The sequence below is a fragment of the Salminus brasiliensis genome, chromosome 1 (genome assembly GCF_030463535.1).
Source record: "Salminus brasiliensis chromosome 1, fSalBra1.hap2, whole genome shotgun sequence".
Lineage (NCBI taxonomy): Eukaryota > Metazoa > Chordata > Actinopteri > Characiformes > Bryconidae > Salminus > Salminus brasiliensis.
Genome location: NC_132878.1, coordinates 75898413 through 75913556, shown reverse-complemented (window position 1 = coordinate 75913556; position 15144 = coordinate 75898413). Strand labels below are relative to the sequence as shown.

General features: G+C 40.1%; 2 protein-coding genes across 3 annotated transcripts in view; one reads left to right on the top strand and one right to left on the bottom strand.

Moving 5' to 3' along the window:
- Positions 1 to 4425: 4425 nt before the first annotated feature.
- The window catches only part of rpl21 (ribosomal protein L21), a 260187-nt gene continuing 249468 nt past the window's right edge, over positions 4426 to 15144 (bottom strand). The window contains exons 1-6 of one of the 2 annotated variants that reach the window (XM_072689228.1): positions 7352 to 7447; positions 6011 to 6089; positions 5631 to 5692; positions 5422 to 5534; positions 4761 to 4911; positions 4426 to 4549 (exon numbers count right to left, since the gene is read on the bottom strand). In XM_072689228.1, coding sequence (XP_072545329.1) covers positions 4460 to 4549; positions 4761 to 4911; positions 5422 to 5534; positions 5631 to 5692; positions 6011 to 6077 — 483 coding nt within the window. In that variant the 5' untranslated portion in view covers positions 6078 to 6089; positions 7352 to 7447 and the 3' untranslated portion in view covers positions 4426 to 4459. Of the gene's footprint in view, positions 4550 to 4760; positions 4912 to 5421; positions 5535 to 5630; positions 5693 to 6010; positions 6090 to 7351; positions 7448 to 15144 lie in introns of those variants that run through there. The other variant, XM_072689237.1, reaches the window with a different exon arrangement.
- On the top strand, positions 7834 to 14844 carry usp12a (ubiquitin specific peptidase 12a). The gene is made up of 9 exons (XM_072689216.1): positions 7834 to 7938; positions 9988 to 10068; positions 10178 to 10391; positions 11632 to 11864; positions 12015 to 12091; positions 12188 to 12271; positions 12648 to 12845; positions 12964 to 13042; positions 14068 to 14844. The coding sequence occupies exons 1-9, from the start codon at positions 7891 to 7893 to the stop codon at positions 14167 to 14169; spliced, it is 1116 nt and encodes a 371-aa protein (XP_072545317.1). The 5' UTR covers positions 7834 to 7890; the 3' UTR covers positions 14170 to 14844.

Sequence of the window (15144 nt, the reverse complement as noted above, 5' to 3'; positions counted from 1 at the left end):
ATGATAATAAAAAAAATAATTTGCATACTGTACTTTCTCTTACAGTATAAGTCTGTTGGAAGCACTCATTTTTCTATAGTATATATATATTTTCCTCATAGTGTTTTTGATCTTTATTGACTGATTAAAAGGTTCTGCATGGTTTGTTATTGTTTAGTTAAGTTGTTCCACAGCACTTTCTAATGGATTTCTACACACACTACAGTGTTATAGTTTGGGAAATCTTATAGTTTCTGTAATATCTTCATGTAGTCACTGGAAAACAGCAGCATACACTGTAAAATATGTTATTGTCTACTGTATGCTTCAGATAAAACATATGCAATGTATTTTGCAAGCTTCAAATATTCATATTAAATGTAGAGTGGCCAAAGGTGCTGCCAGGGATGTTGGGCCCCACAAAAACAATTTTACACAGGGCCCCAGATTATTAGACTAGTGATTTTCTGACGCTACATAGAACTACATTTTTTAAATAATGTTTCCATAAAGAACAATCTATAGATAGATTCCCCTTATTGCTAATATGTGGGATATGTTTGAGCAGCTTACAGCAGTAATCTAGGGGTAGCTCTTTGACTCATTTTAAAAATGTTAATGCAGTGTCAGTATCAGATTTTTCTTTGAGATATAGGTCTGAGGAAACCAATTGGCACAAAGCAGAACATGCACGGTTCAGAGTGGTGCAACTAGGGCCTTGTTGCAAAATATATGACTCATGAATATATTGTGTTACAGCTTCTGATAGATGTGTTAGCATAGTTGAGCATGCATCAGTAGGAGGGGGATAAATAGGCATCAGGACTGCGTGTGTAGTGTTGATGGATGCTAACTGGTGAGGTACGTTGTTAGGAAACTGGACCTTTCTGTGAGTCATGGGTGTACAGTTGTCTCAGTATCTATATGAGGGGCCCAATAAAGTTTTTATGTGCCATTGGCCCCAGTGCAATTGCTCCCCCCTGCCCCTCACAGTCATCTGCACAGTGATTTCATATATTTCACTAATTCAAGAATAAAACTGAATAAAAAGACTATTTGACCACTCTCATGTCTTAATAGGACACTTTGGCTATGCTGAGTACAAGCAGGCTGAACCTTAACAACAGCAGGAGATCAGTGATCAATACCAGGCCAACATGTCACCTGTTGATGGATTGCATTGGCCCTTACCTCTGCAAGACCTGGTCACCTGCACCCAAGTGTTTAAATATATGGATATACCAACACTAGCATGATAGCATTACAGACATTATCTTGTGCCCTCGAGTGAGACTGGATAGGTATGGCATGTGGTGAGGTTATCTGGTCATTTCTGCACATTCTCACCAAACACACTGACCCTTTGTGTTATCATCTGAGGCCTGTGTGTCCAGAAAAGGTGCTGTTATGGGAAGAGGGCTGTGTGAATATGAAAACTATGCTAGCGATCAATCTGGGTCAAGCAGATTAAAGGAATACTCCAGCGTTTTTCAGCCTAATCTCTATGGGACGCGCTTGTAGTATACAGTGGATTACCACACAGTTTAATGTTTTTTTTCTATACTTTCTAACCTGTTGATTTGAAACACCCTTAAATGTGTGCTTTGAGTCTATATATTTCTGTTCTTTTCTGAGTACAGGGACATTGTTGTCCACGGTAGTGTAAAATATGTTCTGGATGTGGCATAAAAAATGTTATTATATGAGAAACAGTCATAAATGTATATTTATAGGGCAATTTTACCTGTTTTTGTCTCTTAAACCAGGCTGTTTGTTGTTATTGTGTGTTTAAGATTTATATTTATACATTATGTAAATTACTTGTGTTCTGATTGGCAGCCCTGATTTGTGCTTCATTCAAAAAAGTGTAGTCCAGTCGAAACACTCCTCATAATGTAAGAATATGAGGGCAGTGCTAAACTTAGCTTAGCATGAAAGCTAATCTTTCATATGTGGAGTGGGAAGTTTTGAAATATTTACATTCTTCATCATTATCTTTTTTTTCTTTTTTTTATAGCACATTTTATGTAGGTGGGATTATTATATGGGGCCATTAAGGTTCTGGGCTCCATGTTGTATTAACATGGAATACAATAGTGGTTCAATAACCATAAAGGCTGGATGTTAGGTGTGTAGTGAAACGGTCTTTGAGCCATTCTGAGAGAATATTACTAAATCAGGTGTCTCTCTCTCTCTCTCTCTCTCTCTCTCTCTCTCTCTCTCTCTTCACACACACACACAAACCTGTAGCTCCTATCTCAGGAAACTGACCCTAATTGAAGTAAATATTGGGTAAAGTACTGAGGTGGGATGAGATAACATATTTGTCAGATATCCAGTCAGCCATTCACTCTGGTTACACAGAGTGAGGTGGGCCTTGCATACACATGACACACACACACACACACACAACGCACAAACAAAGCTCTATGTGCACATAGCATAATATATTATGGCCAGGAGTGTGCCCACGCAACAAGCAGACAAATGTATCAGCTATGTTACAAAATTTGATTCTAGCTTTTTTTTGTCTTCCAAGAATCATTCACTCCTGCCTATTCACACCACTCTGCATTTCACCCTTCACACAAAGAGGCTACTGAACCTCAGTGTACATTATCAGTAGAAACAGGTATTTACTATCTGGAATTAATGTTTAATCTGTTTTTAATCCCCTTTTTTTCTTCCAAAAAATATACAGGACAATAAATGTTCGGGAAGCAAGAAACTAAAACACTACAATAAAGCAGTAAAAAAACAACAACAATAAACTATAACAGTAAAAACGTTGAAATAAAATAATAACTAACACATTAAAACCAGTATTGTTTTACAGACAGAAATATTGTTTCCTCTTCTAAGAAAACAGCAGAAAACCTTTTAACTAAAAGCTCTTATAATAGAATAATAATGCTTCCAGTATTGCTCCTATGATATGAGATGAGAGGCTGCTTTGAATAAAATGCATTAGGAGAATACTAGCCTCATATATTAACCTTCATATTTAATTTATATTAATATAAACTGTATTATAACACACCTATCACCTACATCAATCCTAGCCTGTGTGCACAGTCCCTGTTACCTTTATTTGAACGTCATCCTGTGCAGCTGGGATAACATGCCTCTCAAACTACCAGCCAGATCTGATAGTCCCCTGTGATCACTTCTACCATGTTGTCTTACTAAACACAGGCACAGCTTCTGCGTCTGCTGCTGAGAACTGGTAAGCTAACACTACCCTCTAGTGTACACTGTATGCACTAACCCGACTGAGACTCCAGACTGACTCCAGCTGTTGCAGTGTAGGTAGCTACTAGTTACACAACTGTTCACAAACCCATAGACCCTGTTTACACCTGGTCACTCTGAGAGACTGTATCTGGACTGTATCCTGATATAAGGTTTCAGCCACATGCATTTACTCCTGATAGTCAAGCACGTCTCTGGTTAGTCAGACTGAGCTCGATTGCTCCAGTTCACTCGTTTCGTGTCAGCTGCACAGTTACGCGGTGGCTCAAACATCTGTAAACGCAAGTGTAAACGCACCCAACACGCATTTAAAACAGACACCACAGGTCCGATCACTCACACCACTTCAGGAGGGGATCTGACAGGCCTTTAAGCCACGTTACAGCAGTGTACAAGCATCCAACAACCAGAGCCAGTAACAACTGCCGCACGAGTCCGACTAACCCGAGATGTACTCGACTACTGTGTAAATGCAGGGATTTTTGTTTTAAGATATGAAGCAACCAGCTGTAAACCAGATCCAAATGTTTTGAGCGATCAGATCTGTATCGGTTTGAAGGTTGTCTTGGGAGCTTGTCTACACATGCTTTTTGATGTGACTTGGCCTTATCTAGATATAACCTAATAAATACTCAGGTCAGGGGACCAGGTGTAAATAAGGCCATCTTAAGTTTGTAGCTTCACTACAAACCTGTTGGCTTTAATTTAAAGCATGTTTCTAGTCACTAGTCAAACAACCATGAAATAGACTTTCCACTGCCACACAAAAACCTACTTTTTAATATGCTTTGAAATTATTTAAATCTGGAAGTCATCCTTTAAAAGCCTTTACAGCCAATGACGAACAGAAATGAACCAAATTGAGAAAGTTTGTTTACATTGACAAAAACTTCCATTACAAATTAATTGCTTGGTTATCTAAGAAGGGATTACATATAGTCCTGGACTACACAGCAGTTTGAATGGAGGAACTGGAGGAAAAGGAAATAGTCCAGGACTAGGCTTAATCCTTGCCTGGGAAACAGACCCAATACATTTCCTACAGTAAAGTTGCCATGGAGCTACAAAGTTCTTGGGGGCCAGCACTGATATTAACTAAATAGCCCATTTGCAAAATGTACCAATCAACCCCTTTTTACTTCACTGATTAATAATCACATCAAAGGCTGAGAACAAAATCTCCAGACAGGTATTGTGTGTATAAACAATTTTATTATGGTCAGCGGATTTATGCCATGAACTCGTAGGGGATGGGCTCCAGGAGCTGGGGCTCGTTGTTCTTGGTGCTGACAAAGTGAGCTGGACGAGGGGCAGCAGGCTAGAGTGACAGGGAGAAAATGAAAAATATTAGGTCACAAAACATCAGGAAACAGTATGGATTAACTTTTTGGGGGGATCTTGCTTCACCAAGTCAACAAACTTCAGAGGTCCTCTGAACTGGGTTTTTGGTTCTCAAACCATTTAAAAGAGTAATGCTTTTACTTCCAAGTTCAGAAAGGAACACTTAGATGATAAACAGGTTTTCATACCTGGCGCTTCAGTTCCACCCAGGTGTTGGCCTGCTTGGCCTCCATCTTCCTCTTCTCGTTCTCCTTGACACGCTGCAGGAAGCTGTCTCTGCTCTTGGAGTGCTTCACATGCTCAATGCGCACATTAATTCTCTTTGCCAGGATCTTGCCCCTAATAGGATTAAGCACCACAAGTGAGTGGAAATCAACACTGAGGTGAGAGCTTTAAAAGTACATGTAAAAATGTTCCCTTATTGACAATCTGGTGTAGACATGAAGCAGTCTGACCAGGGTGCATAAGGCTGACTGCTCTACCCCACATGAATGACCACAGAGGACACAGAGCTGCCCTTATGGCAAAGTGAAGATGGGGTGCACCTGGAGATGCAACAGTAACATGATTCAGACTGAATTTGTGGTATTATGACTAGCATGTTAGCTTGAGGCTTGCGTTCGCTTGGGGCAAACATTAGCTGGTGGTTAAACCGCTATAAAGCACATTTCATTTCAAAACTTCCTGAATATTTTATGGTCCAACTTATTGAAAATTGAAGTATTTATAATGTGTGGCATTTCCAACCACTGCTGCATCATAAGTGCCTGACATCCTGAAAGAAATGCAAGTAAACCTTCCACGTTTAGCGGAAATATTTGGCACTTCAAATATTTAAACAATACTTACTTGACCTGTTTGTTGACAATGATGCCTACAGCATGCTGTGTGACATTGTACACACGGCCTGTTTTGCCATGGTAGCACTTGTGAGGCATGCCCTTCTGAACTGCTCCTGTGCCCTACAAAAAAATTAATTAATAAAATTGACATGCACAATGCCCATTTATGAACAAATACATCAGCTCAGTCACACATTTCTGTTACAGGGGTCTCACCTTGATATCAACAATATCTCCTTTCTTGTAGATGCGCATGTAAGTGGACAGAGGGATTGGGCCTGTGGCAGAGGAGAGAACATTTTCATTTCTACTACAATAATTTCCATTCTACTAAACCAAAGCACACAAAGCAAACATGGTGCACATGTCTGGTTTATCCAGTCAGTAATCAGTTTCTGACCAAAAAAAAACAGCAGCTGAGTGGATGTATTGGGTATTCTGTGCCAAATTAGTTGATGTACACTATGCTTCTTTTCAACAGTCTTCAAGCATCATTTTAGCACTCTGATAAGACAGAAATGGCCATTTCTAAAACACATTAAAAAGTTAAGCCTCAATTATGTACAGGGACACCATTAAAGTTCAAAAGAACTCACCATGCTTGCGGAAGGGCTTGGCAAACATGTACCTGGTTCCCCTCCTCTTGCCTCTTGTGTTCGTCATGGTGCTAGATTACTGCATAAGGACAAAAAAAAAAAAAGAGAGATGTTAGCCAGGCATGACAAACAACCCAAAACCAATGCTTCAAAACTATACATGACCACAGAGTTTGACAGGCAATACACTATCATTAAAAGATGGGTATCTACTTGATAAAGGATTTAAAAGGTGCTGGACTACAGCACATGAACAGAAATGATATAAAAACCTGTAAATAGATTACATTCTTATATTGTTTCCACATTATTAGATACCAGTTAATAAATGTATTAAAAGACCTTTATATAAAGTCACTTATAGCTAACTAACACTTCATGACTCTCCATTATGTAAAGAGCACCTAGCATTTCTAAGTTATATGTAAAAAGAAGGGGGATACAAGATTTTGTTCAGACACCCAACATGACTTCCTCCAATTTCATCTGCAATAATTTCAGATTTCAAATCTCTATTTGAGCATCATTTAGGTATCTGCAGTCTTTACTAAACTACACCACATCTACTGTAAATCACAATAAAAAAACCTGACATTTAACATCTTTATATGGGAAGGTTTAAAAGAGCCTTAAACAAGGCCTCTACCGATGAGCACTTTAAAGGGGCTACTGTCTATTAAATGTCTACTACCCCAAAATACAGTCAGCGAGCCGAATCATCTGGAGGCTTCACTTTTGCAGTGGATCGAAGAGGCAAATTATTAAATTGGAGGATTTTGGATGACGAACTGTCTGAAACGTTTATCTGTTAGCTAGCTACATTAGCCTCGTAGATCCAGCGCAAAACTAAAGCGACAAACTTGGTGTGTAAAGTCTGTAGTGAAGTTTATAGAGAACTTTCTCTAAATTATCGCTACACGTCTGGTTGAACCACTGCCCCAAGCCCAGCTCGTCTGAACCGCACCGACACGTCAACCCAGCAGACCCAACTGCAGCGCAGTAAACTAGCTCATTTCTCTTACCACTTCCCATAAACAACACGAACACACAACTAGACAGACTAACAGATCTTAAAAGCGTCACAGATGCTGTCCAGGCTCGGATATTTCCACATTTTAAACAGAAATGGCACCGCTGTCTCTCTTCACTGCGACCCACATGGGAGCCACGCGAGCGCCTCACACAGACAAACCGCCCGATTATCGCCCCAAAACGGTCTCTAAGCGAACCATTTCATCCCGTGTGTACGGCACCAACATATTTAACTGTTTTAGACCAGCATGGTTTGATTTAATAGAGAAAATACTATGTTTTCATTAAAATTGGCAGAGCTCTTCTTACCCCGGTTACTCGCAAGATGGCGGGTAAGAGCAGAAAGAGAACGAGGGGGTCCTTCGGCTCGGCCTTGTGAACACTACAGGCGTCCACACGACTTGCCTGAAGGAAAAAAAAATCAAACCTGTCATCAGCAGTGTTCACTTTGCCAGCGCTGTTAAATTAAAACGTTTATGAAGGTGTTGCCGTACCTTCGAATAAACATTTACCTGTAGACCTATTTTAAATACAGTTTACGTTTCCAAATAAGTGAAGGATTCTCATTTACAGTGAATATTCGAGATTTAAATCACATGTTTCAGTTTGAAAACATCAGTTGAATTTAATGTAAGAGGTGTAATTTACTTTAGCTAACTACACAGAATGAACTGTTAAGGGCCGTGTGTTGTTTAGGAAAGTGCAGAGGTGGTGTGCAGGTGCTCAGTTTGAGGATACAGTGTGATTGTGTTTTTGAATGCTGTGTAATCCCGAGCACTAAGACCTGGCGGGGCGACCCGTCGTCTTCGCCTCCGCGCAGCGTTTGGGTGGAAGATGGCGCTGGGCGAATGGAAATCCTAATGACAGTTTCCAAATTCGCCTCTTTTTGTACCATGGTGAGTATATTTCAGCCTAAACCTGCTCTGGATCTCCTCGTCGGTCTGGCAGGACCTCGTATCCACAGCACAATCGCGTTTACTGTCGCTTTTCGGGGCTTAAGTAAGGTCAGAACGGTGGTCGGTTCCTCAGGGTTGCCAGATTATGCTTCGGATTTGCAGCTGCGAACTACGTTTTCCGTCATGTTTTTCAGATAAATGCCTAATAATTCGCTGCTGCTCGCCGTGGGGTCTCGAAATTGTCTCATTAAGCCTGTTTGATGCTTCCTGATATCACACTCGGGTGTGATTTATTTGACCCAGTAACCGCAAAGCGGTGCTCTGCGGTTTGGCTTCGGCAGACACTCTCAGGCTGGGAGCTGGTGGATTTTTATTAGCTAGCAATACGCTGGAGCAGCTCTGGATGACACCTGAATGACAGGACGCTGAACAGCGTTGCATATGTTGGTGAAAATGGCCAATATAAGGGTCGGACTAGTGTTTGCTGATGTGTTTGTGGTGGTATAGAGGGTAGCAGTGAGAAATCCATGGCAATAGGCGTTAATCAGTCACGCTGCTTCGCTGCTTAGCTCCACATACACAGCAAATAGTTTGAATGCGTGTGAACCGTCGGCGCGGTTTTGTGGCCACAAGTGCATAAAGGTGATCGCAGAGGATTTCATATCTCTGGTCTAGTGTCCAGGGCTGGATGTAGACAGGTTTCTGAGGGCAGAGCAGATTTGCAGACTGCATGTTGCCTGTAGATGACAGCAGTTTACCTGCCTTGGGTGGTGTTGAAGGCTGCTTTCGGCTACTCGGGTGTCTGACAGGAATCTGTAAGCTACACCAGCACAGCATTGTGGAGCAGGCCATGATCTAAAAACTCCCGAGCCCCTAAAGTATCGAGGAAGAAAAATCATATTTAGAGACATAAATCGTTGCCTTGGTTTAATAAATTGTTCTTAGCTAATCTTTAGTTAAACTAAAGAAAAAATAATTAAATCGAGGGAATGGTTTTAAGTCTCAGTGTTATTTTTCTGCCTTGTGACTTATGCAATACAATTGTTACAACCATTATAATCCAGTAATTAAATATTTATATTACTTAGATTTTCTACTCCAATTATTCTAGTTAAACAGTGCATATTGTAGCAATGAGGGGGGCAAAGCAGCCCATAATTGTTTGGTGTGTTTATTATGTTTATTATAGCTTAAATAAGAAACTATTTTATGTCTTTCATATTCATATTCATATATGAAAGGATAGGGGTTTTATACTTGCCCATAGGGATGAGGCTAGTACTCAGTATGTTTTTACATAGATAGATCAATATGTATGTCAATGTCATACATACACATTTATAACATGTAGAAATTGGGACTATATGTACCTGGATCAGCTTTACAGAAACATGTATTTATGTAGGGTTACAAATGCAGGGAATAAAATGCAGATTTATTCACCCCACCTTTATGAGATCTCAAATTCAATTTCCTAGGATGCAGTGAACAAACACAGCTAATTATTGGTGCATTATTTACAATGTTGCAGCAATTCCAAATACACAATATACAAGCTGTTATTCCATAGACACTCAGAGCTGTTCACACTATAATGCCACTATACTGTGGTCCCATGCACATTTGATGCTCATATAACTGTTTTAGTGTGTTAGTCTTCAAGCCACTTTCACAGTTTACGGTAAAGGTCACATTGCTGTCCTTTTATTCTTAACATGCCACCTAGGGTACCAAGGTGCCAACTACCCAGCAAAACAGTGACATCATTTACTGTGAAATTAAATGTTTTATATTGGCACATTCCTAATGTTGAGCCCTATGTACTACTATGTCTTAAAGCCATTTTGTACACTCAGGTCTAAAGTAAATAGGAATTTTAAGGGGTAAACACCATTAGCATTGCATTTTAGTTAAATACAAGGATTAGTTCATGTCTGAGAAACTGGTGTCTAATGTTTTAACAAGGATAAAAAAACCCATAAAACGTTGTTTGATTTGGTGAAAGCTTTGCCGTCCCAAACAGCATTTACACTTCTATTTATGTTTCAGGGCGCCAATGCCTCCGCTTTGGAAAAAGAGATTGGCTCGGAGCAGTTCCCTGTCAACGAGCACTACTTTGGACTGGTCAATGTAAGCAAAAGATGTTTGCGTTTGTCACCCGTCACCATTTTGCTGCGTTTAATTTGTGCCCCTCTGGCTTTGTTTGAATCTGTATTTACGTGTGGGTTTTAACCTGCAGTTTGGAAACACCTGCTACTGCAACTCCGTGCTCCAGGCTCTGTACTTCTGCCGGCCGTTCCGGGAGAAGATCTTGGCCTACAGGAGCCAGCCGAGGCGCAAAGAGAACCTGCTCACCTGTCTGGCTGACCTGTTCCACAGTATCGCCAACCAAAAGAGGAAGGTGGGGGTCATCCCCCCAAAGAAATTCATCACGAGACTACGGAAAGAAAACGGTAAGCAAGATGGAGGAGATTGGATGGAGAGTTGACTAATGAGTGGGAAAACATCAGACTCTGTATATATATAATAGTATATAATATATAATAGTATATTTTTATATATACTATTAGTGAAACAGTTCTTGGTCATCAGTTCCCAGCCGTTACATTTCTTAAACTCAAATAAACAGGAGAAACTCGCCTTCAGTGACAAAATAATTGTTAAATAAAAGACGTTAGCCATCACTGTTGTTACTTACTTGTTTTTTTAGAGATTATGTGAATTTATTATTATGTAGTTACTGAATAATAATAAGCCTTAGTAAGGACTCGTGTTAAATTTAACTTGTGTTAAATTTAACTCATAGGGTCTGTTTACACCCGTCATTAACATACGTTTTGTATCTACATCACATCTGGATATACTTTGACCAAATTCTGTTTACATTTGTGATTAAAATCAAAATCAGTTCTCTAGTGTGACCAGATGAGATCATAAAAAGCACAGTAACACATAGATCATTTCCGTTTAACTTCCTGTTAACAAATTATCAAAATTGTCCTGCTCCAGGACGGTGGGAGTTCTACAGTGTGGTGGAACAGTAGAGGGCTTTTCATGCAGACAAGTGAAATCCGAACATGATCCGATCACCAAAAATGCATGTTACTGCCAGATGTAAACAGGCTCATAATGTGTTTCCTGGTGGTACAGATGTCAGGTTTCGGCCTATCATCGCTGGGTCATGAGGTAGAATTCTGTTGGTGCTGTGGGTAATAATCAACATGTTTTGGTTGATATGTTGTTGATATTGAACGTCCGACCGATATATTGGCCTGGCTTTAGTGTTTATTATAAATTGCAGTACACTGCAGCCAAGTAATAGCTAATATACTAAATAAAAAACATTAATTTTGCCTTAATTGCAAACTATGGCTAGGCTATTCTTTTTTGAAAGGATTTGAATCATTGTGGTCTCCTCTTTTTAAGTACATTTAGAGTGGACCATAGGACTGGACATTTAGATATACTGTCCCTGAACTTGCAGTCAGTGCAGTCGAGAAACACCTGCCCAAATTAAATGGGAATTGTCTGTGGTAACTGCCAGTCCCTCATCAAACAGGGATGAAGCTGAGAAACACTGAAATGTTCCTTTAAAGACAAAATTATTTTTGTTTAAGTTTGTCAACCAAGGTTAGCCCTGTTTTTTTGTCATTACATGACAACAATGTCTCTTTCTGTCGCCCCCCCCCGCAGAGCTGTTCGATAACTACATGCAGCAGGATGCACACGAGTTCCTGAACTACCTGCTAAACACTATCGCTGACCTCCTCCAGGAGGAGAGGAAGCAGGATAAACAGAATGGAAAACTGGCCAACGGCACACTCGATTCACAGAAGAATAATGGTACCCCACCGGCCACCACCTGGGTACACGAGATCTTCCAGGGCACGCTGACCAATGAGACGCGCTGCCTCACCTGCGAGACGGTAATGCATGTGTCTGGTTATGTGTTTGTACTGACTGATGGACAGCAAGGGTGGACAATATGACCTCTAAAACTGGATGTGTTGATTATGTTATTTGTGATTTGCTTCATCATTATCTAACTGTAGTTTCTGGACCTTGCCTTCCCACAGATAAGCAGCAAAGACGAGGACTTCTTGGATTTGTCCGTCGATGTTGAGCAGAACACTTCAATCACACACTGCCTCAGGTCTGTCTCTGTCAGTATTCTCACAAATTTGAGTGTTGTGTGTGTCCCCAGCACTGCACTAAATACCGGATCTATCCTCTTCTCTTGTCTCTATAGGGGATTCAGTAACACAGAGACCCTGTGCAGTGAATACAAATACTACTGTGAGGAATGTAGAAGTAAACAGGAGGCGCACAAAAGGTGAGAATTCCTCCTATGAATTCAGACCCAGAAGGACTTGTTTGACCAATACTAAGAGTCTGGCTATTATGCTGTATTCTTGGGGTGTGACGGTGAACTTTTCATTTCTTTTGCCTTTCAATTTATTGTCAGGATATGAATTGATTATTTTTCCTCTGGTCTTAATCACCTACACATCATCAGCATCATTATTATTTTCTTCGTCACAAAGTATTATTATAAAAAGAAGTTAAATTATTAAAAAAATATTGTTAGACATTTTAGTCAAAGTTTTATTGAAATATATTGTTGGAATTGTATGGAAAAATATTCAAAAGCCATATCCCCAGTGTTTGTATAAATATATATGTGTGTGTGTGTGTGTGTGTGTGTGTAGAATGAGGGTGAAAAAGCTACCCATGATCTTAGCCTTGCATCTGAAGAGGTTTAAGTACATGGAGCAGCTTCAGCGCTACACTAAACTAAGCTACCGCGTGGTCTTCCCTTTGGAGCTCCGCCTCTTCAACACGTCTGGAGACGCAACCAATCCTGAAAGGCTTTACGACCTGGTGGCTGTGGTGGTGCATTGTGGAAGGTAAGTTTGTTGAGAAATGTACAGTGTTCATGTTTTCAGTATTTTTACTGATAATTTTCAGAGACCCTACCCTATTTTCCTGACGTGTTTCTGGCTCTTTATCTGGTTGTGTTTACAGTGGTCCCAATCGTGGACACTACATCGCTATTGTAAAGAGTCATGACTTCTGGCTGCTGTTTGATGATGACATTGTAGAGGTAAGCAGCATCATTTAATAGCATACCATTGTATGCAAAATGAAACTGGCATATTCAGGGGCCGAGATGGAGCCTTTGTAAATGAAACATCCAGTGCTATAATGTGATCATAAAATTGTGCTTAATTTGTTATTTGTCATGTTATGTAATATATTGTAATGCAGCACTTCTTCCTCTTAGTCTCACTGGTTTGACAAAATTATGAATTGTATCTCTTGTCTATAAAAGATCTTGCACTAGATTACCCAGCATGCACTACGGAAATACATTATAGAACTGCTGCCAATCCCAGATAGTAGTATAACCATTGATGTTAAGGCTAATAAACATAGATGTTTTGTTCTGCTTCCTAGTAGTAATGTTCATTATTAGGCTTCCTTCTGCATTAGCCAGCTAGCGGAAAACAAAACAATCAAACTGCCTGCCTTCATGCATCCACCTTAAAGTGCTTGTTGCCTGTAGTATTTCCTATAGTCCATCCAAACTTTAAGATACATCAACCATTAAGATAAGGAGGTTTCTGAGGTGTTGTTTTAGGATGCGAGTAGGCATGTTAACAGCAGATTTTGCAATATTCACAATATTTATGTAGGTCAGAGTACCTATGTAACTAAAATTTGTGGACATGGTTATGGGTTAGGGATTAGCATGAGGCAATAAATGAATCGTAGGGTGTAATGTATCCTTTCTGGAAAGCCAAAAACAAATGCAACAAAAAACATAACTGCTGAACATTTAATGTTCGCTAACTGATCCGTTTCCCCGATGACATCGCACCAGCTCTTAACTTGCCCTTAAACTGCCTGATTTTAGAAACTAGTTTAATTTATGACCTCAGTTCTGATAACTCTATATAACACTGACATTTTAAATATGTTGTCTGCAAATTTTTAGCACCCATGAAAAACATCCTAAATGACAATTTTACCCCTGACTATAATCAGTCATTTAAAGTAGACACTAAACCACAGTGATTTATACTGGTTGTAATTTTAGATTGTGATTGTTTTGTTTTTTTTCTGCAGAAAATTGACGCCCAGGCAATAGAAGAGTTCTACGGACTTACCTCGGAAATCTCCAAGAACTCAGAGTCGGGCTATATTCTCTTCTACCAGTCCAGAGACTGAGATTGTTTAAAAGTGAGCCCCCTCATGGAGACCTGGGGAACAGGCCTTCCCTGTTGCATCCCACCTGAGCAGGCAGGCTCGGTTAGCACAGCGCCGCCAAAACACCTCCCCCCCCCACCACTCCGACATGTCCCGGCCTTCCCCCGCAGTTCTTCTGCGGCAGTCTGGACGTGATGCAGTTCCAGGGTTGTTTGAACGTCGTGTGACGGTTGTGTGTACATCGTGAGAATGTTTCATCCCACTGACCGAGTCGCCATGAAGCAGAAACGTGCTAAATGTAAAGGGTTGTACAATACGACGGGCATCAACTGTCCTTTCATGCTGCGACCTTTCTAAAGCCTGTGAGTTTGATTTGACCAAAGGCTTGTGCATGGGGAAATAGGGGTGTGTCCTAAAAGAGAGGGGAGGGGCTAAAAGCTCAAAGTACTGGGGGCTTTGTGGGTATAAGTATTTCTACCTTGTACAGAGTGGTATTTGTATAAATATTATGAAATTATAATATTCCTGATTATAGGTGAAAACAAAGATTGAATCTGAAAATATGTATAACACTATGGTGCACTTTTGATACAGTTTTGTAGGTGTTGGCAGGTTAATGTGAGGGTTTGCTTGAGACGGCCTGTTGTGAAATAATTTTCTGTTTTAAAGAAAAAGAAAATAAAGTGTATAGTTCAAGACGTACGTGTCAGTGTTATTCAGATAACGTCAATGCATTCCTTATGGCTGCATATGGGTAACAGAAAAATCCATCATAAAGAGACTTTATTTACAAATTGGTATGGCTTGCTCCAGGACTCCCCCTATAGTCAGCAAGTGTAATTCACAAGTGTAATGCTTTATGCATGCATTCTGGACGAGTTAAGAAATACATAATAGCCACTGAAAGTAAAAGTAAAAGGAAAGCATGAAAGTAAAGAAAACATGTGACCTGACATGGCTGAGCAATACTACAGGACTTTACACACATTATCCCGA